The sequence below is a fragment of the Canis aureus genome, chromosome 16 (assembly GCF_053574225.1).
Source record: "Canis aureus isolate CA01 chromosome 16, VMU_Caureus_v.1.0, whole genome shotgun sequence".
NCBI classification, from domain to species: domain Eukaryota; kingdom Metazoa; phylum Chordata; class Mammalia; order Carnivora; family Canidae; genus Canis; species Canis aureus.
Genome location: NC_135626.1, coordinates 16,122,187 through 16,147,304, shown reverse-complemented (window position 1 = coordinate 16,147,304; position 25,118 = coordinate 16,122,187). Strand labels below are relative to the sequence as shown.

At 43.6% G+C, this 25,118-nt stretch overlaps 2 protein-coding genes and 1 long non-coding RNA gene across 6 annotated transcripts in view; 2 read left to right on the top strand and 1 right to left on the bottom strand.

The window, feature by feature from the left end:
• Positions 1-11,851, top strand: part of GLOD4 (glyoxalase domain containing 4) — a 20,778-nt gene extending 8,927 nt beyond the window's left edge. For both annotated transcript variants that reach the window (XM_077851830.1, XM_077851831.1), the window contains exons 4-9: positions 695-839; positions 4,465-4,601; positions 5,378-5,464; positions 5,738-5,851; positions 5,941-6,027; positions 11,585-11,851. In XM_077851830.1, the coding sequence (XP_077707956.1) occupies positions 695-839; positions 4,465-4,601; positions 5,378-5,464; positions 5,738-5,851; positions 5,941-6,027; positions 11,585-11,650 (636 nt within the window). In that variant the 3' untranslated portion in view covers positions 11,651-11,851. The remainder of the gene's footprint in view (positions 1-694; positions 840-4,464; positions 4,602-5,377; positions 5,465-5,737; positions 5,852-5,940; positions 6,028-11,584) is intronic.
• Positions 1-19,183, bottom strand: part of LOC144285967 (uncharacterized) — a 25,262-nt gene extending 6,079 nt beyond the window's left edge. The window contains exons 1-3 of the long non-coding RNA XR_013354088.1: positions 18,985-19,183; positions 15,135-18,412; positions 7,293-7,390 (exon numbers count right to left, since the gene is read on the bottom strand). This is a non-coding gene — a long non-coding RNA (uncharacterized LOC144285967). The remainder of the gene's footprint in view (positions 1-7,292; positions 7,391-15,134; positions 18,413-18,984) is intronic.
• GEMIN4 (gem nuclear organelle associated protein 4) lies at positions 18,991-25,118 on the top strand. 3 transcript variants are annotated; one of them, XM_077851811.1, is made up of 2 exons: positions 18,991-19,265; positions 21,764-25,118. In XM_077851811.1, the coding sequence occupies exons 1-2, from the start codon at positions 19,256-19,258 to the stop codon at positions 24,931-24,933; spliced, it is 3,180 nt and encodes a 1,059-aa protein (XP_077707937.1). In that variant the 5' UTR covers positions 18,991-19,255; the 3' UTR covers positions 24,934-25,118. The 3 variants fall into 3 exon arrangements, with proteins under 3 accessions (XP_077707937.1, XP_077707938.1, XP_077707939.1); XM_077851812.1 differs by lacking the exon at positions 18,991-19,265 and adding an exon at positions 19,523-19,635; XM_077851813.1 differs by lacking the exon at positions 18,991-19,265 and adding an exon at positions 19,914-19,936.

Genomic DNA, 25,118 nt, shown 5'->3' with positions numbered 1-25,118 from the left:
TGTCTCTGCCTCTCTCTCTGTGTCTCTCATGAATAAATAAATAAATAAAATCTTTAAAAATAAACAAATAAGTAAATAAAATCGCTAGAAGAGGGACGTGTAGGTAGCTCAGTCAGTTAAGCGTCTGTCTGCCTTAGGCTTAGGTCATGAAGTCAGGCTCCCTGCTCAGTGGGGAGCCTGCTTCTTCTCCCTCTGCTATTCCCCCTGCTTGTGTGTACGTATACATTTTCTCTCTCAAATAAATAAATAAAACCTTTTAAAAAATCACTGGAGGGGCATCTGAGTGGTTCAGTGGTTGAGCATCTGCCTTTGACTCAGGTCATGATCTTGGGGTCCTGGGATTCGCATCGGTCTCCCTGCAGAGAGCCTGCTTCTCCCTCTGCCTAGCTCTCTGTGTGTCCCTCCTGAATAAATAAAATCTTAAGATAAAAAAATAAAAATGAAAAGAAAAAGAAAAAAAAATGAAAAGAAAAAAAATAAAAAAAATAAAAAAAATAAAAAAATAAAAATCACTGGAAGAAAATTTGGAATTAAATCCAAATTTAATTCCAATTAAATTAAGTCTTAGGTGCATTGATGTAAAGGCAGTGGGGTTTTGCCTTATTATCTTGTTCTAGAAAAGATCTGTGGTTATTTTTTTTTTTTTTTTTAAGATCTGTGATTATACGGTTGGTGATACTGTTGTTTGTCATAGGGTATCACACTCGTTTCCAGCCAAGCTGTCTGCAATGCCAGGAAGCTGGAGTGGCCTCTCAGTGAAGTTACAGAAGGTATTTTTGAAACCGAGGCCCCAGGAGGATATAAGTTCTATTTGCAGGATCACAGTCCACCTGAGTCAGGTAATTATACCCGGACTAATAAAAGCCCTGTTTCTAACCATATCTTTGATGAAACAAGAGAGGAACTGGATTTCTTTCTCCTATGGAATCTTTCTATATTGACATGATGTCTTTCCCAAGCCAGTGTTTCTTATTTTTTGAGAAATCCTATTTCTTTCTTTTTTCTTTATTTTTCTCCTTTTTTTAGAGAGATAGAGTGTGTGTGTGCAGGGAGGAGGAAGAGTAGAGACAGAGGGAGAGAGAGAATCTTAAGCAGGCTCCACACCTGGTGCAGAGCCCCATGTAGAGCTCAATCTTAACGACCCTGAGGTTACGACCTAAGCCTAAATCAAAAGTCCAACCTTAACCAACTGAGCCACCTAAGCACCCCAACAAATCATATTTTCATATTAGAACTTGAGTGCATAATTCTAGGGGCTCTAAACTGGCTCTGGTTCTATTATGCTGGTAATATATCTATTTAGAATACTTGAAGCTATCACAGAAAACTGATCTCTAACATGAACAATGAGAAAAAGCTTTAGCTCACAGAGCAGGTATTCTGTGGGTTAGTTGATTCAGCATCTCAGCAGGGGCATCAAGAATCCAACTTTTCTCTGTCTCTCCATCCTTTTGTCCACAGGAGTCTACTTCTAGAGCCAGTGCCCTTGTGGTTGTTGGGTGGATGCCAGTAGCAATTAGGGCTACATGCTTCCACATTTTCATCTGACAGGGGTGGGACAGACTGACTTCTGTTGCTTTTTATTAAAAGCAAAGCCAAAACTTTCCTAGAAGCTTCCTGCGGACTTCTTGGTCAGATTTGATTCACACTCCTGCCCCTGAATGAATCACTGCTAAGGAAAATAGGATTATCCTTAGACCAGAGTACCTGGTTGGGTCAGTCGGTTAAGTGTCTGCCTTCAGCTCAGGTCATGATCCCAGGGTCCTGGGATTGAACCCCACATAGGCCTCCCTGCTCAGCAGGAAGCCTGCTTTTCCTCTCCCTCTGCTCTTCTCCCCGCCTTGTGCTTTCTCTCTCTCTCTCTCTCTCTCTCTCTCTCTTGCTTGCTCACTCTGTGTCTCTCTCAAATAAATAAATAAAATCTTAAAAAAAAAAAAGGATTATCTTTAGACCGGTTGGTCCTGTCTCTCCAGCCCAGGTTAGTTTCCCAAACTATAGTGCTAGTATTAGGTGAGTGAGGGTGGAATGGAGGTGAGAAGCCCTGTTATAGGCTAACTGACGTGGGGAAAGAAACTTTGCATAACATGTTTCATTTACCACAGAAGCATACTCATTATATGTGTATTTCCTGCATGTTCTGCTATCTGCTCTGCTGAAAGAAAAACAACAGCAGAAAACACTAGTGAATAATAAAGGCGGTTCTGCCTGCATTTCAGTCTATGAGCACACTTCACTAAATGGACCTGAAATGGGAGACATATATTCTCTTTCTTTCACTGGTCTGTGTCAGTGCCCAAATGCCCCTTGTACTGAGTCTTACTGTGTGTATAATGCTACTTGCTTTTCATCTGGAACTCAAGAAAGGAAAGAATGAGCTGTTCCAGTGCGGGAGATTAGACTGGTGCTGTAGGACTTATTGCCAGATGGTATTTCTGTACTTCACCGGTGATGTAAGGGATTTTTATGATTATTTTTATTGATGGATGATTCTTGCATATAAAGCAAAAATTAAACTTTAAGCTTAACTCCTGCCACTAACTCCACTGTGCATTTTTCCCCTAGTTTTAATGATGTTTTAATACATAAAATAATGGAGAGCCTCACAATCCTAAGATTTTTTTTTTCCTTTGGAATGATAATGCTTTTAGGAAATTAATTTCTGACTGGTAATAAAGTCAAATCTATTGGCCTGGTTGGTGTCCAGTCTTCCCTTGAATAACTGGGTCCTGGGCAGTCTCACCCACTTGTTGCCATTCCTGTTCTTCATCTGTCAGGGACCCAGTTGGCTGGAATTTGTTCATATCTTAGTGAACAGGGAAAACTAACAGTCTGCCAGGCAGAGGCACCTGTTAGAAACAATTTGCTTTCATCATTGTATTGCTGTTCTAGCAAATGGGGCTGAGGCAGTGAAAACCAAAGAAAAATGTACTGAATTTATCATAGAGCAGCTCTTCAGAAGATCACCTTACAATATAAAAATTTTCAATAATGTTAAATGTTCTAGTGTAACTTTTATCTTTTTTGCAAAAAATAGATTTTTTTCCTAGATAGGTAAGTAAAGAAAAAGGAAGAAAACAGTACCCACATAGCCAGATAATCACTGTTAACATTTTAGAGTGTATCTTTCCAATCATTTATGGAAAGAAATTTATGTATATATCTATCATATGCTCCATTGTAGCGATTCCATTGTATTACATGGTGGGAAGGTTAAATAGTTGTCTGTTGTTGGATATTTATGTTATCCCTAGGGTTTCATTTTTATGAGCAACACCATAAAGAATGCTTTGTGCTGAAAGCCCTTCATACATCTACATTAGTTCTTTAATTGGTGCTAATAGGATTGCTCTTTGAAGAGCAGTTTACATTTTTTAGGTTTTGGGTATGTTCTGTCAAATTGTTGCCTAGAAATGTATTAATTTACACTCTGCCAGTATTATATGAATGTGATTTTTTTCTGCTGCCTTATCACAGTTAATACTTTCAAAATTATTTGCCAATGAGATAACAAAATTTTTGTTTTAATTCTGATTTCTTTATTTGTGAGGTTGAATGTTTTTGTATGTTCATTGACCATTCCAGTTCATTCTTTTTTTTTTTTTTTTTTTTTTTAAGATTTTATTTATTCATTCATGTGAGAGAGAGAGAGAGGCAGAGACACAGGTAGAGGGAGAAGCAGGCTCCATGCAGGGAGCCTGATGTGGGACTCGATCCCGGGTCTTGATCCTGGGTCTCCAGGATCACACCCTGGCGGAAGGCAGAGGCACAACTGCCAAGCCACCCGGGGGGCCCTCCAGTTCATTCTTTTGTGGATTAATGCTTTGTGCTTTTTACCTATTTTTCTAGGATGTTCATCTTTTTCTTAGTAATGTTTAAAGATGATTTAAATATTAAGGGCTTTTTGTCATATGTGTTGCAAAAATGCTTCCTACTTTATCATTTACTCTTGGATGGTAATTTAAAAAGAAAATCTTTCTCCATCCCCAAATTGCAGCAATAATGACCTGGTTTTAGTATTTTCATGGTTTCATTCTTGAAATTTCATTCTTGAGCAGCCCCCATGGCTCAGAGGTTTAGCATCGCCTTCGGCCCAGGGCATGATTCTGGAGACCTGGGATCGAGTCCCGTGTCAGGCTCCCTTCATGGAGCCTGCTTCTCCGTCTGCCTGTGTCTCTGCCTCTTTCTCTCTGCCTCTTACGAATAAACAAATAAAATCTTTAAAAAATTTTTCATTCTTTAACCTACCAGAACTATATTTTGCCATTTAAAGGTATAATTTTTTCTCAGTAAATGGCAAGCCAGTTATCTTTGTGCCACTTATTGAATAATGTGCCCTTTCATACTGACTTAAAATCCTTTTCTTATCATAAACTAAATTCTTGTATATACTCGAGCCTGATACAGTCTTTCTATTCTGTTCCATTGCACTGATTTGTCTGTTCCTACCGTTCTATCACTCTCCAGATCCTGTATTAAAAGTAACTCTAGCAGTGTCTGATCTTCAGAAGTCCTTGAACTACTGGTCTAATCTACTGGGAATGAAAATTTATGAAAAAGATGAAGAGAAGCAAAGGGTTTTGCTGGGCTATGCTGATAACCAAGTGAGTGATCTTGGAGAGAAGTAATCTGTTACCTTGAGTTTGCTTTATAAATGAGGTTAACATGAAGGTTATTTGCAGAGTTTTTTCCACAATGGTTCAATAATTACACAGATAAACAGAAAGAAGAAAATAAAAATTGCTGATAACCTCATCACCCTGATAACTACCTTTGTTTATACTTGGGGATATATCCTTTCAGAAGTGGAACTGCTGAGTCAGGAGAGATGGAGACAAGATTTAATATTGTAACAATGTTCTATTTTCGTCTTTTTAAAAAATAACCTAGCATTTGAACATGATTTAGTCCTTGTACTCTGACCTAGCAGATCTACTTCTAGGAATTTCACAGATATACTCACCATTCATGTGAGCAAGGAAATGTGTACAAGGTTATCTGTTGCAGCATTATAATAGCAAAAGATAAGAAATAACCTCAATGTCCTCCTCTGCATTAGAGGAATAGTTCAATAATTTATGGTTAATCCATAGAATGGATTACTGTGCAGCTATCCAAAAGGAAGCACATCTTTATGTGCTGATGGAGTAACATTGGATAAAAACAAGGGACAGAATAGTGCATATATTATGCTACTGTTTGGATGGAAAAAAAAGATCTATGCATGCCACTTGCCTAGGAGGACACACAGGAAGCCTCTGGCAGAGAATAGAAGGAAGAGTTAGTTTTTACTTTATTCCTTAGTACTGTTTGGATTTTTTTTTTTTTAACCACATAACCTGTCCCCCCAAAAGAGACCCACTTTCTTATTTCTTTTCAGTGTAAGCTGGAGCTACAGGGTATTAAGGGTACAATTGATCATGCAGCAGCTTTTGGAAGAATTGCCTTTTCTTGCCCCCAAAAAGAGGTAATGTGTGTTCCTGAATCTTTTATGTAAGCTCTGGGACTAGCTAGTTGAACCAGTTAAGAACCTCATCCTCCCTTTAGGTTTGTTCTGATTGTGGCTTTGGTATCAAGTTCAACAGTTGTCTCAAGAGCAGCTGAGATAATAAAATCAAACAAATGGTGCCTGGGTTCTCTCTGGTTAATCTGATACTCCCCCCCCCTAGGGCTGATGAGAACCACAGTGTGGGAGTGCTTTGTGACCCCTTGCTCACTTTGCCTCTTTGTTTTTCTCTAGTTACCAGACTTAGAAGACTTGATGAAAAGGGAAAACCAGAAGATTCTGACTCCCCTGGTGAGTCTGGATACCCCAGGGAAAGCAACAGTACAAGTGATCATTCTGGCTGACCCTGTAAGTATTACCCAGGAAAGGGATGGGCTGCCCCAGGGGTTTTTTCAAGGTGTCTCTTTGCCAAGCTTCTTTTCTCTTTGTTGATGTAGGATGGACATGAAATTTGCTTTGTAGGGGATGAAGCATTTCGAGAACTTTCTAAGATGGATCCAGAGGGAAGCAGATTGTTGGATGATGTGAGTCTCATTTCTGACTTTGTATCCCCATAGGCCCACAGGGGGTAGTGTTAAGTGTGTGGGGAAAGTGCTAAAGCAACAGGGTCCAGTGCTGTGTTCTATTGTTGATAAGGTGACTTTTGAATCAAGAATGTGTCTTCATTGCACCTATATGACTCTCCCTCTCTCTTTTTAAGCTTTTATTTATAAATACCCTGTATATACCCAACATGGGGCTCAGAGCCACAACCCTGAGATCAAGAGTCACATGCTCTACTGACTGAGCCAGCCAGGTGCCCCTAAAACATTTCATTTTTTAAAAACTAATCTACACCCAGTGTGGGGCTCGAACTCACTTCCCCAACAGCAAGAGTTGAGCACTTTACCAACTGAGCCAGTCAGGTGCTCTAGCACCCATCTGACTCTTAGCTGGGTGCAGCATTTGTGCCTTTAAACTTGTTCACGCTCCCTGGGGAACCACTCCTGCTCTATGCATCATGGTTCTGCTCAGTAAGGGGAAAGGCCTGGATACCCTCCCTTGCTCCTTTAGCTCTTTTGGTCCTCTCGTTTCCAGTCCACAGTGGCAGAATTCCCTTCTTCTCTAATGAAGTGTTCTTGCTAGCATTCAAACAAGCTTTCATGTCTCCCATCTTTTAAAAATCTTTTGCCCCATATCCCTTCTCCATATTCCTTTAAAAAATCTGCTTATACTGTGTTTCTTCTTCTTACCTTCCATTCATATTTCATTGTGTTCTGCACTGGCTTCCTTCACTCAGGGAAATGCTCCTGTTGATGTCATCAGTGACTTCCATCTTGCCATGTCCAGCAACTACTTTTCTTTCTTTTCTAAGATTTTAATTATATATGAGAGACACACAGAGAGAGAGAGGCAGAGACATAGGCAGAGGGAGAAGCAGGCTCCATGCAGGGAGCCCGATGTGGGACTTGATCCCGAGACCAGGATCATGCCCTGGGCCGAAGGCAGACACTCAACCACTGAGCCACCCAGGCATCCCAACCAGGTGCCTTTATTTATTTATTTATTATTTATTTATTTTTATTTTTATTTTTATTTTTTTGAAGATTTATTTATTTATTTATGATAGACATAGAGAGAGAGAGACAGAGACACAGGAGGAGGGAGAAGCAGGCTCCATGCCCGGAGCCTGACGCGGGACTCGATCCCGGGACTCCAGGATTGCGCCCTGGGCCAAAGGCAGGCGCCAAACCGCTGAGCCACCCAGGGATCCCCCCAACCAGGTGCCTTTAAACTTCAATTTTCTTACCTGAAAACTTGAGAAAATAGGATCATATACCTCATAGGATGGTTGTATGATGTATAGAGTGTGGCAAACTGCTGACATCATAACAGACATTTGATTAACTAAAGCAGGAAACAGAAAATAAAGTGTTAATAAATTTTATCATAAAATAGAATCTCAGACAACCTCTCAGTTGGCACATTTGTTAGACTTTTTCCTTCCTGCTTTTTCATATCACTGACCAGTTTCTTCCTTCAAGCTCTTTTCTCCTTTGGTCTTAGAGATCATGCCATCTTCATATCTCTCTGACAGCTTCTCCTCAGACACAAGCACCTTTTTCTGTCTCATTCCAAAACAATTTCCCCCACAGCCTCACTCCAGCTATCTTTTATTCTCCACATTTTTCCTCTTCTCTGAGTAGAAGTTACCTATGACTGGTTATCTCTCCTCTGAACTGCAACCATCATCCATTGTCTGACTTCCTAATTTCTAGTTTGTACTCCTTCCTATGCTCCAAATAAGTAGTTTTTGTTGTTATTGAGGTAAAATATACATGGAATATAAATGAACAGAAATTTAGTGTTCCCTTTGATGAGTTTTGACAGTTAAATATTCTCATACAATTGCAGTTCAAAAATAGAGCATTTTCATCATTGTAGAAAGTTCTCCCATGCCCATTTCCAGCAATCCCACCCCTGCCTCCCAGAGGCAAGTACTGTACTGATTTGTCACATTATTTATGAGAAACTGCCAAACAGTTGTCCAAAATGATTGAACCACTTTACATTTCTGTCAGCCATGTATATGTCTGTCTCAGAGTTCCAGCTGTTCCACATCCTCATCAGCATTTGTATTTTTCTGGGTTTTTGTTTTAGCTATCCTAGAACATGTAAATGGTTTCTCATTGTAGTTTCAATTTTCATTTCCCTGATACTACTGATATTTAGCATTTTTGAGTATGCTTATTAACCGTTGGCATAACTTCCTTTGTGATTTATATGTTGAAGTCTTTTGTCCATTTCTTTCCATAGATTTTATTTTCAACATACAGCAATTAAAAATTCTAGAAATACACAAGCACAACAAATCTCTATGTGACTATAACTAATCAACACTGCCAAAATTTTTTATTATTCCTTACCACCTGACTTCTTATTTTATTTTTTTTGCTAGGGAATTCTAAGGCAAATCTTTTCACTGCATTATTTCAACCCTAAATACTTAAGTATTTTATACATTTTAATTTTTTTTAAGATTTTATTCATTGGGCAGCCCTGGTGGCTCAGCAGTTTAGCGCCGCTTTCAGCCCAGGGTATGATCCTGGAGGCCCAGGATCAAGTCCCATGTCCGGCTCCCTGCATGGAGCTTGCTTCTCCCTCTGCCTGTGTCTCTGCCTCTCTCTCTCTCTCTGTCTCTCATGCATAAATAAATAAAATCTTAAAGATTTTATTTATTTATTTGAGAGAGAGAGAGAGAGAGCACGCAAGTGAGAGCATGAACCAGGGGAGGAGGGGCAGAGGGAGAGGGAGAAACAGAATCCCTGCTGAGAAGAGAGCCCAACATAGGGCTTGCAGGGCTCAATCTTAGGACCCTGAAATCATGACCTGAGCTGAAGGCAGCCACTTGACCAATGCTGAGCCACCCAGGTGCCCCAGTATTTTATACATTTTTAAATTATTTAAAAGAAATAAAAATCAAGGAATTTCTTATGTGCCATATTGATATTATCACACTTAAAAAAAATCAGTGTATCCTTAATATTACTTAAAATCCAGTTTTGTTTTGTTTTTTAAGATTTTACTTATTTATTCATAGACCCAGAGAGAGAGAGAGGCAGAGACACAGACAGAGGGAGAAGCAGGCTCCATGCAGGGAGCCCGATGTGGGACTCAATCCCGGGTCTCCAGGATCATACCCCAGGATGCAGGCGGCGCCAAACTGCTGCGCCACCGGGGCTGCCCTTAAAATCCAGTTTTTATTTAAATTTCCCTGATTAAAAAAAAATTTCCCTGATTATCTAAAAATGATTAATAGTTGGTTTTCCCTATGTATTTTTAAATTAGCTTTAATATAATTGGGCTGTATCAATACAGAACAATTTATATGATCCATTGAGTTTCATGACAAACTAGTTGGAAGACACACCTCGGATCTATTTTACATTTTAGCCACTCTAGTCTGTAATCTCTAAGTATGAATGTATTTTCACACTCTCATACTATGTGTCTTTGCTCACATGATTTTATCCTCCTGGAATATCCCTTATATAAATATTTGCTTATTTTTAAGTCCCATTCAAATCCATTTTATAAAAAACATTTGGTTATTTATCTTGTTGATTGATTAGAATTCTGGATGTGAGTCATTTGTTAAATATCTACAAATGCAAGTACTTTTCCCAGTCTGTGGCTTGTTAATTTATTTTCTTACCCAGAGTCTTTTGAAGAGCAGGAAAAAGTTTAAGTTCAATTTATCAACTTCTTTTATGTTTAGTGGTTTCTCTGTCCACTAGTGTTTAAGCAAATGAAACCTCTTCACCTATATAAACCCTGGGCTGAATTTCAAAAGGTAGAGCAATTTAATGTAACATTTTTATTTATCATAAGGAAGACTGCTGTGAACATTCTTGAGTAAATCTTATAAGCATGTTTCATTTCTCTTTGGTAAATACCTAGGAGTAGAACTGCTTTAACTTTTAACATTTACTCTGCTTTTGATTATGGAATAATTTTGGGTTTACAAAGCAATTTTTGGACATTGTTTCTCCTCACCCCAGTTAGTCACCAAGAAGTGTGAGTTCTACCTCTGAAATCTCTTCTCTCTGTACTTTCCTTTGGAAAGGGCCCTCATCATCACCTGTCATAGTGCAGAAAACTCCTCTCACCCTGCAGCCATCTCTCCTGCCAACATCAGCTTTCTGAAGCACAAATCCAGTCATTTCAAAAACTGTTTATCTTCTCAGACCTCCTCTTGTCTCCAAGATACATTCTAAACTCTGACAGAGCATGGGACCTGCCCGGCCCTTCCTGCTCTTTGATATTCTGTGCTGCCCACCTTCCTCCTTCCTATTCCAGGCTCAGTGAGCCATATGTATTAACAAAGATCTGTCTTCTTGCCTCCACCTAAAGGTCTCTTTCCTTCCTTCTTTATTTAGCTCATCCTTTAAGACTCAGAAGCTTTCTTGGACTCTCTGCACCAGTGTTTGTTGTTCCCTTCATTTTTTATGGCTCCTTAGAGACAGAAACTTCTGCAGCATTGTTGGTTTTCTCTTATTTTGCATACTTTGATTTTCAGAACTATTTTTATTTTCATCAAAATAGAAAGTCTGTACTGAGATTTGATATAAATGCAGTGCAACAGTGTCTTGTCCCATCTCTGAGTCCCACTGCCTGGGGCAGCTGCTTTCACCTTCACTGCTTCTAAATAAAAAATATGTATACTTTTCTTTGTTTCAGTGGCAGGCACCATCTTTGCACTTCCTTCTGAGGCAAATGAGTCTTTTTACACCACTTCTCCAATTAGTTACTTGTTTCCTTTCTGTCTGATAGCACTTTGTTCACGATTCTGTTAAAGCAGATGCCCTAGGAGACACACATGCCTGTGTGTACCTCATGCAAAATAGTTGTCTCCTTATCTGAGTCCTCTGCTATTCTATGTGCTCCTCAAAGCCTTAGACTATGTCTCTGCCACCACCCTGAACCCAACGTAATACCTAGCTCAAATGAGAGCTGGTATTTTTAAAGGCATTTCTGCACTTGCTTTTTGACTCCATAAATGAATGTATATCCTTACCAAAGGATTTAAAGATTTTTTTTTTTTTTTTTTTTTTTTTTTTTTGGGATTTAAAGATTTTATTTGAGAGTGAGAGCATGAGCTAGAGGGAGTGGAAGAAAGAATCTGAAGCCGACTCTGTGTTGAGCATAGAGCCTGATGCGTGGCTCAGTCACACGATCCGGAGATCATGACCTGAACTGAATCCAAGAGTCAGATGCTCAATCAACTGAGCCACCCAGGCGCCCCCTGAATGAACACTTTTTAATTGTTAATGACTGTAGATAGTACAAAACTGTATATTTTATTTTAGAGACTTTTTTAAAAAAGATTTTGTTTATTCATGACAGACACAGAGAGAGAGAGAGAGACGGGCAGAGACACAGGCAGAGGGAGAAGCAGGCTCCATGCAGGGAGCCTGACATGGGACTCGATCCCGGGTCTCCACGATCATACCCTGGGCTGAAGGCAGCACTACACTGCTGGGCCACCGGGGCTGCCCTGTTTTAGAGACTTAACTATATATTCCAATTCTCTTTCTGTAGGCAATGGCGGCAGATAAAAGTGACGAATGGTTCACTAAACAAAATAAATCCAAGGCTTCGGGATAACAGAAGACATGATGTGGAACAGCATTTGTGATTCCTGTGTAGCACCTGCAAGCCCTGATGTGTCTGTGCATGATAAATGTTCTCACAACTTGGTTGTTTCCTGTATAGGCAAGGGGGGTGTGGTGGTAAAGATCTGTGTGTTATACTCTTTGAAAGCTCTAAGATAAATTTTAGAAATAAAATCCTATTATTATCAGTCCAGTTAGAGGAGAATTCTTGCTGTAATCTGCACTGTCGCTGGAATGGCACATTCTATATATAACTCTAGTAGATTAGTCATAAAATATTTTTTAGCTTGGGCAATTATGTGGAGCATTACCTTTGGTTGGAGATGAAGGGAATTTTAATAAGCTTAGAGCAGGAATACTTCCAGCTCCATGATAGTATGCTGATCTAATGCCTTCCCCTGGCAGGCCTTGACATTGAAAAATGTTAAAGAAATTTTGTACCTTGAATCAAAAAGATTTGACTAGCAACCCACATATTCCTTACTTTAAAATTTCGAGCAGCTAGAGAAAGCAGATGGAAGGATCTAATGTGTTGTTGCTACATGCCTGCCTTCATGCTACTTTATATAATTTTTTTAAATCCTCATGAAAATTCCCATTTCTTTTTGAGATTTTATTTATTCATTCATGACAGATACAGAGAGAGAGAGGCACAGACACAGGCAGATGGAGAAGCAGGCTCTATGTAGGGAGCCCGAAGTGGGACTCGGTCCCAGGACTCCAGGATCACGCCCTGAGCTGAAGGCGGGCACCCAACCGCTGGGCCACCCAGGCATCCCGAGAGAATTTTCATTTCTTAAATATGGATTAGATTATTTCTGCAGCCTGAAAAAAATTTTTTTAATGATTTTTTTGTAGTTTTCTAATTAGTTCCACAGAACAAATTTCAGTCATTGAAATTATTAGTCAACAATTACATTGGCCATATTTATTATAAATGTTTTTTGAAAGTATACTTCTGAAATCAAGTTGTTACACCAGCCTCTACTCTTAAAGGTATTTTTTTTTTTTTTTAATTTATGATAGTCACACAGAGAGAGAGAGAAAGAGAGAGAGGCAGAGACATAGGCAGAGGGAGAAGCAGGCTCCATGCACCAGGAGCCCGATGTGGGATTCAATCCCGGGTCTCCAGGATCGCGCCCTGGGCCAAAGGCAGGTGCTAAACCGCTGCGCCACCCAGGGATCCCTTTAAGGTATTTTTAAAATGGTTGTGGCTCAGTTTGTTAAGGATCTGCCCCTTCAGCTCAGGTCATGATTCCAGGGTCCTGGGATCGAGCCCCACATTGGGTTCCCTGCTCGGTGAGTAGCCTGCTTCCCCCTCTCCATCTACTGTTCCCCCTGCTTGTACTTGCTCTCTGTCAAAAAAAATAAAATCTTTAAAAAATAAATAAAATGATAACATAAAATATCGTGGCCAGGTTCAAATTTTAGGGAAGAAACTAAGACTGAAAAGGATTGACACAGAGGTTACCAGTTCCAGAATAATATAAATATGAAATTATCTGTGATGTTCTCCTTTGTTGGCAGGAAATTTCAGGGTTTCAGCTCACCTTCTCATAGGGTTATCTTACCTTCACCGAGAGAAAAAAATCCTTTTCCAGCTCCGTGCACTTTTCATTCAACTTAAATTCTCTGTCTTAGGGAAACAGTCATGAGTTCAAAGCAAACCAAATTATATATGTTCCTTCTCTAGACTAGTAGTTCACTTTTTCCTATACATGGGGAAATTATTGTATGGATTTTGAGTAACAAACTTCTGTATGTTTCTTTAGACCATGATGTGTTAATTTTCAGATTTCCTATTAAATTATTAAGTAATTCTTTTTTTTAATTAATTAATTTATTTATGATAGTCACACAGAGAGAGAGAGAGAGAGGCAGAGACACAGGCAGAGGGAGAAGCAGGCTCCATGCACCAGGAGCCCGACGTGGGATTTGATCTCAGGTCTCCAGGATCGCGCCCTGGGCCAAAGGCAGGCGCCAAACCGCTGCGCCACCCAGGGATCCCTTATTAAGTAATTCTTGATGTTTATTTCCTTTTTTTTTTTTTAATTTTGTCTCCTCTCCACTCCTCAAGGTCAATCTTTTTTTTTTTTTTTTTTTAAATCTTGTTTTTTAAAGATTTTTATTTTTTTAAAAAATTTTATTTATTTATTCATGAGAGACACAGAGAGAGAGGCAGAGACACAGGCAGAGGGAGAAGCAGGCTCCATGCAGGGAGCCCAATGTGGGACTCGATCCCGGGTCTCCAGGATCACACCCTGGACTGAAGGCGGTGTCAAACCACCAGGCCCTGGGGCTGCCCTTGATGTTTATTTCCAGTAACACTGTTCTTGTGCAAAGAAACTCTGCTTTTCCCAGCATATTTGGCTGCTGTCATAGGCCTTCTGAGTTTGTCTTAGTAAAATAAATGGTTTATGTTAAGTACTGAATGACTAAATACATACTAGATTTCTTTTTATCTACTTGTGTATTAGCATACCAGAACTTTTCTCTCTTAAATTACAGCTATGCATGATGGAAGTTAATGCTGTTTATCTACCTGGGACATTTTGACTTGATGATACAAGCCCCCTTTTGTCTCACTGCCAACCATTTTTCTTTTGTATTCTTTTATAATGTGTTCATCCTACAACCATTTAGTGTACAATTTTGGCATTTTATGTATGTATGTATGTATGTATGTATGTATTTATTTATTTAATTTTTTTGAAGATTTTATTTATTCATGAGAGACAGAGAGAGAGAGAGAGAGAGGCAGAGATACAGGCAGAGGGAGAAGAAGGCTCCATGCAAGGAGCCCAATGTGGGACTTGATCCTGGGTCTCCAGGATCACACCCTGGGCTGCAGGTGGCGCTAAACTGCTGCGCCGCCGGGGCTGCCCCAATTTTGGCATTTTATCAAGGAATGCAAAAGTTTACCTCTGCATAGTCTAGCTAGTGATTTTACTTATTTGTATTTATTTTTTTTAAGAGGGAGGGAGTGGCAGAATCTCTTTTTTTTTTTTTTTTTTAAGATAGAATCTTAAGTAGGCTCTATACTCAGCGACATTGAGCTCAACATGGGGCTCGATCTCACAACCCTGAGATCATGACCTGAGCTGCAATCAGGAGTCGCACACTTAACCAACTGAGCCATGTGCCCCTGGTGTAGCTAGTGATTTTAAACCACAGATATGATTACTTTTCCACCTCTGAGAATGGTATGGTCCATTAGAAAAGAAGAATATAAAATAGTTTTGCCCAAGCTGGCTTTTTACACTTGATCTTAGCCAAAAGGCCTAGAAACAATCCAAGCTGGCTTTTTAAAACAGATAAAGTTGGAAAGTTCTTTGGCTTCTCCAACGTTGTATTTTCAGAGCATTCATTTTGGTATTTTGCCTTGAGGGGTTGAGTTCTAGCATATTAAGTTTAAATTCAGATTTCCCTTGGGTTTAAATACAGAAAGAATGGCTATGTTGCAAGAGCTCCCTTACCTTAGTCTGAGGAGTTAGTATGAAATCCATATTTGCTTGACCTCTTGGTAAAATTAGCAAAGCTGTGGACATTCACAGCTCCCTTATGTGACTTTCTGCCCATCTCACATGTCACATGCAGTTGCCATTGTGATTTAGCAGAATTTTTAGGGGGGTTTCAATATGTCCACTGAAATTTATGGTGAGAGTTTTTTCTTTTTTGAATATTTTATTTATTCATGAGAGACACGGGGGGGGGGGCGGGGCAGAGACATAGGCAAAGGGAGAAGCAGGCGCCCTGCAGGGACCCTGATGCGGGACTCGATCTCAAGACTGTGGGATCACGCCCTGAGCCAAAGGCAGACATTCAACTGCTGATCCACCATGGGAAGTTTCAGTTTGAGCTAAGACTTCTTACCTTTCCCTTGGGAAGTCCATAGGAAATTTACTCTGGCCTTAATAATTAACCAAAAAGTACTCTTTTTTTAAAGATTTTATTTAATTTTAGAGAGAGTTGGGACACCTAGGTGGCTCAGCGGTTGAGCATTTACCTTTGGCTCAGGGCGTGATCCTGGTCCCGGGGTCAAGTCCCACATCAGGCTCCCCGCATAGAGCCTGCTTCTCCTTCTGTCTGTATTTCTGCCTCTCTCTGTGTCTCTCATGAGTAAATAAAATCTTTAAAAAAAATATTTTTTTTAGAGAGAGTGCACATGAGCCGGAGGAGGAGCAGAGGGAAAAGGAGAGAGAAACTTAAGCAGACTCTACGCTGATCATGGAGCCCAACATGAGGCTCAATCTCTTGACCCTGAGATCATGACCTGAGCTAAAACCAAGAGTCAGACACTTAACCAACTGAGCCATCCAGGCACCCCAAGAAATACTCTTGCATCAGACTTCTATAAGGTAACATAGAGTCGATAATACAAAAATCAAAACAATATAAAAAAGGTATATTTTGGGCAGCCCCGGTGGCGCAGCGGTTTAGCGCCGCCTGCAGCCCAGAGTGTGATCCTGGAGTCCTGGGATCGAGTCCCACGTCAGGCTCTCTGCATGGAGCCTGGTTCTCCCTCTGCCTGTGTCTGTGCATCTCTCTCATGAATAAATAAATAAAATCTTTAAAAAAAAAAAAGTGTATTTTGAAAAGTCTTGCTCCTATCAATCTCATTCCCCCTGGCTCCTACTTGTTAAGCAGATAAATATACTTATTTTCTCCCTTTCCCCACAAAATTCAGCATACTGTGTATACTATGTATTTCTTAATACTATATCCTACAGTTGCTTTCTGCAGTCCTACCTGTGGTGCATTTTTACTTTGTCAGGTTTTATAATCACTTACAGAATGGTATGACTATACCTACAGCACCTAAGTTGACACCATTATTTCAGAGCAAGATGTCCCATTATTATTTTTACTAGTAATTCACATTTAATGTGAATCAGAGCCCTAAAAGCATCAAAATATGCTTGTAATATCCTCCAAAGAAGAGATACCAAAAAAAAAAAGAGAGCGAGAGAGACACCATTATGCAATATGACTCTTACCCAACTTGCAAGAGTTCTTTAATTACTGTGATGTCCCAGGGGTACTTTATTCTCAAGTGATGTACTTAGTCTGTAGCAGCTTCCTGCAAATATGTGAACAGAAGAGCTCAAGGATATCTGGTGAGATTTGGTTTCCTTTGTCCTATGAAGTCTTTATGGTTGTTGTTTCTATTGTTTAATGGCCTTTCATGAACAGGAGCTGACCTGATGTCACAATTTATGAAAATAGTTTTTGGGGAAAAGTATTTTTTGAAGTCCCATGCCACTGCAAGGCTTTTCCTCTGAAATGTTTTTATTTATTTTTTTTAAGATTTTATTTATTCATGAGAGACACACACAGAGATAGAGAGAGAGGCAGAGACACAGGCAGAGGGAGAAGCAGGCTCCATGCAGGGAGCCCGATGCGGGACTTGATCCCGGGTCTCCAGGATCAGGCCCTGGGCTGAAGGCGGCGCTAAACTGCTGAGCCACCCTCAGTGGTTTAGCTGCCCTGAAATGTTTTTAATAATAGCATTTAGCACACCATATCCCAGTACATTGATGCCCCGGTGAGAATCAACACTAAGGAATGGAAGCTGAGCACAGGCACTTTGGCCCTTGCATGGGTCTAGGGTTTTGTAGAGCTTCTGAAACAAACTCATTTACATTTATGTACATATTGTCCCACAGACATATGTACAGAAACCAGTATTAACTATGAACTAATCCCAAGAAAAGTTGGGTTGCATGGCCTTCGATGAAGCTGTCAGAGACTGGGATTTTGAAACCATACGCTCCAGTGTTTCTCTGCTGTGTTGTCATGCATCAGTTATTTCACTAAAAGTTTGACTTCCCTCAAAATATTAACTTCATCAGAACTATGTTCTAGTAGGGGCTTTTGGTAGGACTTGACTTTAGCTTTTTGAAAGACAAAGCCCCTTTCCCCTCAGTAATGTTGGGTTAGTAGTGAATAGACAATCCCTGAAGATAAGGGGCCTCAGCCTCTTCTTTCCCCTTTCCCCAAAGGCCAAGCCTCTGGGGAACGATCTGTTGACCTCAAAACTTGGGCGTTTTCATAGCATGATCTTCCCCCCAGCCCTTCTACTCCTGCCAAGTATCTGCATATACTCTTGGAATAGGAAAGCTGGGAACTCTTAGGATCATAAAACCGGTTGTGATGGAATTTCCCTGGAGAACTGCTTTTTTATATATTTTGAACACCTCCCCAGAACTCTGTCACTTGGAGTTTAATCAGCTTTCCATTAACACTCTCTTGCAGTTTAAGTGATTTATTGATGTGTCTCGGCTATGGTGGTTATGGTTTCAGGACGTTTCAGCCGTTGGTCTTTTAAGAAACCCTTTTCGCTACCAGAGGAGCCATGCTACTTCATTGTGTTTGATATTCTGTCCTCCTTAACCAGTATCTTTTTTCTTCAGTTCTTCCACCTTGGCAACATAGATCCTCATGGCATCCATCTTGGACATCCCTTTATTCTGGTTCCATGCCTCCCACTTGGCCTTGGCTTTCACATCTGTAGCAGGTGGGGCAGGGATGTTGCAGTCGCCTTGGGTGGCCTGTTTGTAGAAGCTGTACACCAGTAGCTTCTCCTGATCACTCACAGGTCCCTTCAACTGCTTGAGAGCAGCACAGGCCATCTCAAACTCCACTTGGCACATTGGGGGTGCTGAGGCCCAGCCCTTGTGTCCTTTCTGGGTGATGGCTGGCACTGGAAGCTGGAGGATGGAGAATTAGAAACACTGGAGGCTAGTGATTAGGTCTGGGAGGAAGGGAATGGGAGCAAAGAAGACAGGGTAATGTGTGAGAAGAACATAGGATGTTTGTGTATGTGTTTTCTCAGGAGTCAAATGTGTTTTTATAAAGTACAGATTGGAAACTAAGGCCCACTGGAATGGATCTCCGCCACTATTGCTCTGGATAGCAAAGTGCATTTTCTGGGGAGGGCAACCAGTAACATTTCAAAGGTGCCTTTAATGCCAGAAAATTAAGGATGCTGTCCTCCCGTGAGAAGGAAGTGTGCTGGGGGCGCGCTGCGCTGTGCAGGGAGGAGGCCTTTCAGAACCGCCAGTCTGTGCTAGTTAGTGGGCGGCCTGGGGCGGGCGTTCAGTGCGATGAACCTTAAGCGCGGGATCCCGAGGGTTACTGGATGGAAGCGAACGCGGAGCCGAGGCGGAGCTAGTGGGGTGATCCCGTGGGGATGATCCCCCAGGGCTGCGCTGGGCGGGGCAGAAGCAGGGCAGCGGCGCGGGCCAAGGGGAAGGTGGGGACCGCGGCTTGGGGGCGGGGCGGGGCGGGGCGCGCCCGGCCGAAGGGAAGCGCGGGTCCACTTGCCGGCTGGCTTGGCGGAGGCCTCGGCTGGTAGGGGGCGCTGTGGGCCGGGCTGCTTGGGCGCCGCGGACCTGTTGGTGGGCTCTGCGCGTGCGCGCGGCGCGGCGGGAGGCCTGCGGACGGCGGCGCGGAGCCTGAGCCGAGCTGGTGGGCGGGGGCTGAGGCGCGGCCCATTGTCCCGCCCTCCCGGAGCCGCCCATTGTGTCGTGGCGCCTGCGTCTCACTCGGAGCCTCGGGGGGAGGGGCGGCCCGCGCGACCCGCAGCGTCGCCGCCATGGACCTAGGTGGGTGTCGCCGCTCTCGGTCCTCCGCCCTCGTGGTCTGCGTCCCGCACCAGGCGGCCAGGGCGGTGCAGAGCGGGCCCGGGCTAAGGGAGACCTCCGGGTCGGGGAGGGCTCGGGAGGGCGGGGGTGTCCTCCGCGGCGGGGGTCGGGAGGCCCGGCGCTGCCGCGGCGCCGCCGCCCCTCCACCCGCGGCTTGCCCCCCGCGGGGCGCCTTTCCACGTGAAGGGCCAAGCGGATGTGAGGTTAGATTTCCTCAGAGTGGACAGGGCTCGTGCACGTGCTTTGGAAAATGCAGGCTCAGAAGGATACACCGACGGTTTCGCTTAGTTAACCGCTGCTGAGCTCTTGGGCAAGCGTCCTCTGCCATGAGGTCCTCATCGATAAAACGGGGGTGACGATAGCATACCCACCACACACAGTTGGGGGCGTTTGATTGAGAGCACGTGTATACAGGGTCGGGTAGGGTGCCATGCGCGCAGCTAGTTCAGCCGACCGGCAGTTGTGGGGAGGGCCGAGGAGCCGAGGGGGCACGTTTGATTCAGAATCCTCACAGGCAGAGCCTGGGAGAAGGGAGCGGGGAGCTAGTATATGGTGACTCCTGTCCAGCCTCCCACCCTGCCGGTCATGCTCTTACGGAGGTAAGAGCAGGAGGCTGTTCTCAGAGAGCTGAGGTGAGGCACCCCAAGGTGTGCCAGTAACAGGCTGTGGAGAAATGTTGTAGTCCTGCCCCCAGCCACGGCTTCAGTGGTGCAACAGTAGAGCTCAAGAGCTTGGAGCCCTGGAGCTGTGGTGATTTCCGTCCCAGGCCCCAACTACACTATAGTTGGGACATCCTGAGCAAATTTTTCTGAATCTCAGTGGTCCCATCTCTGAAACAGAATGGTTCTCAAAAGGTTGAGGATTAAAAGAGCTCTTGCACAGTGCCTGGCACGGAGTAAGCGCTTAATAAAGGTTTGGAGTGGGCACCTACAAGCCTGTTATCCAGTTGTGATAAAAACACTTGGGATTTGCCCAGCTATTCACCAATAGCTCCTGGGACTTACTCCTTCTGGTAGCACAATGAACATACTGTCTCTGGAATAATAGGTTTTGGGGGACAAACATCTCAGCTGAGCTGATTGTGCAACAAAATTAAATTTACAGAGTCATAAGAGAACATATTTTGGGGGCCTAGGAGAGCAGCCTGAGCTAAAAAAAAGAAAGAAAGAAAGAAAAAAAAAAAAAGCCAGAATCCCCAGTGAGACCTGTCAGCAATCTAATCTTCCTGGGAGTCTGCCTAGGCCACTAGGAGCCAAGGTGGATTGCCTTCACCAGTTGGTTGCATAGGAGTGCTGATCCTTTGGCCTTTTGCTGCTCTCTTAAAGTTGAAGGGCAGGATCATTTTTAGTCTCCTAAATCAAGATTCTCTCTTGCTGGCTCCTGGGAAAGATATGTACTTGGGGGCATGAGGGAACGAGGAATTGGGAGCTAACACTGAACAACTAGCTCAGTACTCAGGGTGTGACTAGTATATCGCACTTGATCCTCCCAGTCTAGTATGAAGTCTGTGTTCTCCCCACAGATGCAGAAGGGAAGCTCAGAGAAGCTCTAGCTTCTAGATGGCTGAACTAGGATTTAAAGCTGTGTCTAATTAAACCTCCCCAGATGCCTTCCTTGATAAGTGTTGATTCAGGGCTTACTGGAGAAGAGACTTTTCTTTCCTAATCTACTAAGTATATTTTATGTCTACCTCTTGGTTTCTATGAGAGAACCAGAGCATTTGGTAGCTTGTTCTATTTGACAGAAAGAGCTGTGGGGTAAACTGTTTCCCTGAAAGGCAGAACATTTGAAATTTGTAAGAAGACTGTAAGACAAAAGGGGGAAGGCAGGGCTTGTTTGATTGCTTCTGCGGCCTCAGCCCTGGCCCCTCCCTTCTTAGGCTGAATCATGATTCAGAAGCTTGACTGCCATGTTGCACGGTACGCACCCTGTCACCCCTCCTCTCCACCTCCTCTGCTGGCCCATCCGTTACTGGAGCGCCTAGCCCTTTCCTTTACACATGGTTTTCCTGCAGAATCTCATTCACTTTGTTCGTTCCATTGATCCCCTCTAGGCAGACCCCTCCCTGAGTCACATCTCAGGGTTGACTCTCCTCTTGAGCATCAACCCCACATTTCCATTGCTGGAGGACATCTCTCTCTTAATGTTCTACCTCAAACTCCAAATAACCAAAACTGAACAGTGTTCCCCCCAAAGCTGTTCTGATTCTCTTCCTCCAGTGATAGCCATTGTCTTCTAAATCCAGGCTAGACTTTGAGAGTCCTTTATATTCCTTAGGTAAGTCCTTTTGATTCCAGCTCTACAGTGGCTAGAGCCATCTCTTCTTCCCCATTAGAACCCTTATCATCTCTAACCCTGGTGATGACAGCCAGCCTACCAACTGATGTCTCTGTCTAGCCTCTACTAACTATTTTAAAGATTTTTCACCACACTGTCTTGTGCGGCTTCTTTCTGTGCAGGACCTTTGAATATCTGTGAAGAAATGACTATTCTGCATGGGGGCTTTTTGCTTGCCGAGCAGCTCTTCCACCCCAAAGCACTGACAGAACTGACAAAGTCTGACTGGGAACATGTTGGGCAGCCCATTGTGGAGGCCCTAAGGGAGATCTCCTCCGCCACAACATGCTCCCAGCCCTTTGCCTGGAAGAAGAAAGCTCTGATCATCATCTGGGCCAAGGTTCTTCAGCCCTACCCTGTCACCCCTTCAGACACTGACACTCGGTGGCAGGAAGATGTGTTCTTCTCGGTAGGCAACATGATCCCTACCATCAATCACACGGTCCTTTTTGAGCTGCTCAAGTCTCTGGAAGCTTCTGGACTCTTTATCCAGCTTCTGATGGCCCTGCCCACCACCATCTGCCATGCAGAACTAGAGCGCTTTTTGGAGCACATGTCTGTTGACACTTCTTCAGAGGATGTGGCCTTTTTCCTCAGTGTCTGGTGGGAAATGATGAAGCACAAAGGCAATCAGCAGGATCCTCTGCTCTCCCAGTTTAGAACAATGGCCCATAAGTACTTGTCTTCTTCAGATGAGTTCTCCCATCCTCCAAAGAGGTTTAAGTCAGACCCAGAGGTGTGTCCCACTATGCCCCTGTTGGCCATGCTGCTCACTGGGCTAAAGCAAATCCAAAATAGAATCCTGTGCCCAGGGATGAAATGCTGCGCATTAGCCAACTTAGCAGACATGCTAACAGTATTTGCACTGATGGAGGATGACCCCCAGGAAGTGTCTGCAACTGTGTATCTGGACAAACTGGCCACAGTGATCTCCGTGTGGAATTCGGACACCCAGAACCCGTATTACCAACAGGCACTAGTAGAGAAGGTAAAGGAGGCAGAACGGGACGTCAGCCTGACCTCCCTGGCCAAGCTTCCAAGCGAGACGATTTTCACTGGGTTTGAGTTCATGTGCAGCCTCTTGCGGGAGTGGGGGAAGGAGCTGCAGACCATGCTCAACAGCAGCCAGGGGACAAGTTATGACAGCTACCGGCTGTGTGACAGCCTGACTTCCTTCAGCCAGAACTTGAAGCTCTACCTTGATTCTACCAGCTTGTCTAAGGAGGAGCGGCAGGTGGTCTCAGAGCTAGCAGAGTGTGTCGAAGACTTCCTGAGGAAAACAAACAGGGTGCTGAAGAATAAGGGCTTTGAGAAGGACATCACCGCCTCGATTGCCATGGCCATCATTGAGCAGAAGATGGACCGGCATATGGAAATGTGCTACATTTTTGCTTCTGAGAAGAAGTGGGCCTTCTCAGACCAGTGGCTAGCCTGCCTGGTTAATAACTGGGCTCTCTTCCGAGAGCCAGACTTGGTGTTAAAGCTGCTGGAAACAGTGATGGAAGTTACTGCGACAGACAGAGCCATCCCTGAATCTCAGATCAAACAAGTGATTGGCTTGATCCTGGAATGCTACGCAGACCTCTCGCTGCCAGATAAAAATAAAGTCCTCTCAGGCACCCTGCTTTCCTGGGGGCGGAAGGGTCTCTCTGAGAACCTGTTGGCTTACTTGGACGGGTTTCAGGAGGACCTCAACACAACTTTTAACCAGCTTGCGCAGAGTGCCTCTGAACAGGGCTTAGCTAAAGCGGTGGCTTCTGTGGCCCGCCTGATAATATTGCACCCGGAGATCACAGTGAAGAAAATGTGCAGCATGGCTGTGGTCAACCTTGGCACCCACAAATTCCTGGCTCAGATTCTCTCTGCCTTCCCTGCCCTTAGGTTCACCGAAGAGCAGGATCCAAATGCATCTACTACCTTTGTGGTGTCATGCCTCAAAGAAACTGTTTGGACAAAGTTCTCTACACCTAAGGAAGAAAAGCAATTTTTGGAGCTCCTGGGCTGCCTGGTGAGTCCTGTGAAGCCCCAGGGTATCCCGGTTGCTGCTCTTCTTGAGCCACATGAGGTGCTAAAGGAGTTTGTCCTGCCTTTCTTGATGCTTGATGTCAAAGAGGTAGACCTCAGTTTGAAGATTTTCCTCCAGACTCTTGAAGCAAATGCATGTTTAGAGGAATACTGGCTCCAGACCTGTTCTCCATTCCCCCTCATCTTCAGTTTGTGCCAGCTCCTGGACTGCTTCAGCAAATACTGGCAGCTCCCCAAGGAGAAACGGTGCCTCTTGTTGGATGGGAAGGATCTGGTGGTCCATATCCTGGAGATCCTCTGTGAGATCGTACTGGCTAATGCTGAGACATTTTCCCCAGACACCTGGATCAAGTCCCTGTCTTGGCTCCACCGGAAGTTGGAGCAGCTCGACTGGACAGTGCGCCTGAGGATGAAGAACCTCTTTGAGGGCCACTTCAAATGTGAGGTGCCAGCCACGCTTTTTGAGATCTGCAAGCTTTCTGAGGATGAATGGACTTCCCAGGCCCACCCTGGGTATGGGCCAGGCACAGGGCTTCTTGCCTGGATGGAGTGCTGCTACATTTCCAGCAGCATCTCTGAGCAGATGCTGTCCCTCTTGGTGGTAGATGTGGGTAACCCTGAAGAGGTCAGATTGTTCAGCAAGGGCTTTCTGGTGGCCCTGGTACAAGTCATGCCTTGGTGCAGCTCCCAAGAGTGGCAGTACCTTTACCAGCTGACCAGGAGACTGTTGGAGAAACAACTCCTACATGTCCCTTATAGCCTGGAATATATTCAATTTGTTCCTCTGCTCAACCTGAAGCCCTTTGCCCCGGAGCTCCAGCTGTCCGTACTCTTGCTGAGAGTTTTCCAGTTTCTCTGCAGCCAGAGTTGTCGTAACTGGCTTCCTATAGAAGGCTGGAGCCATGTAGTCAGGCTTCTCTGTAACAGTCTGACCAATCTCCTGGACTCCGTTAGGATGATACAGTCAGTTGGCCCTTGGGCTCAAGGACAAGAACAGGACCTGACCCAGGAAACCCTGTTTTTTTATACCCAGGTATTCTGTCACGTTCTGCACATCATGGCCATGCTCCCCCACGAGGTGTGCGAGCCGCTGTATGTCTTGGCCTTGGAAATCCTCACCTGCTATGAAACCCTAAGCAAGGCTAATCCTTCTAGTAGTTCCCTGCTCCAGAAGGTAAATGAGCAGCGCTTCTTAAAGTCCATCGCTGAGAACATTAGCCCTGAGGAACGGCGCCAAACCCTGCTGCAGAAGATCAGCAACTTCTGACTTTTGTAGACCAGGAAACAGCTGGGCCTTGCCTTGGTGGGGGGCTCTAAGGGCTCGAGCTGAGAAACACAAGCTTTTCGGTGATGTGAAATTGTACACAAGCTAAAAGTATATGGCAGTAACTGTAAAGAAAATAGTTTCTTAGGTTGTAACATACAAATTATTAAATTCACTTTTGATTTTGA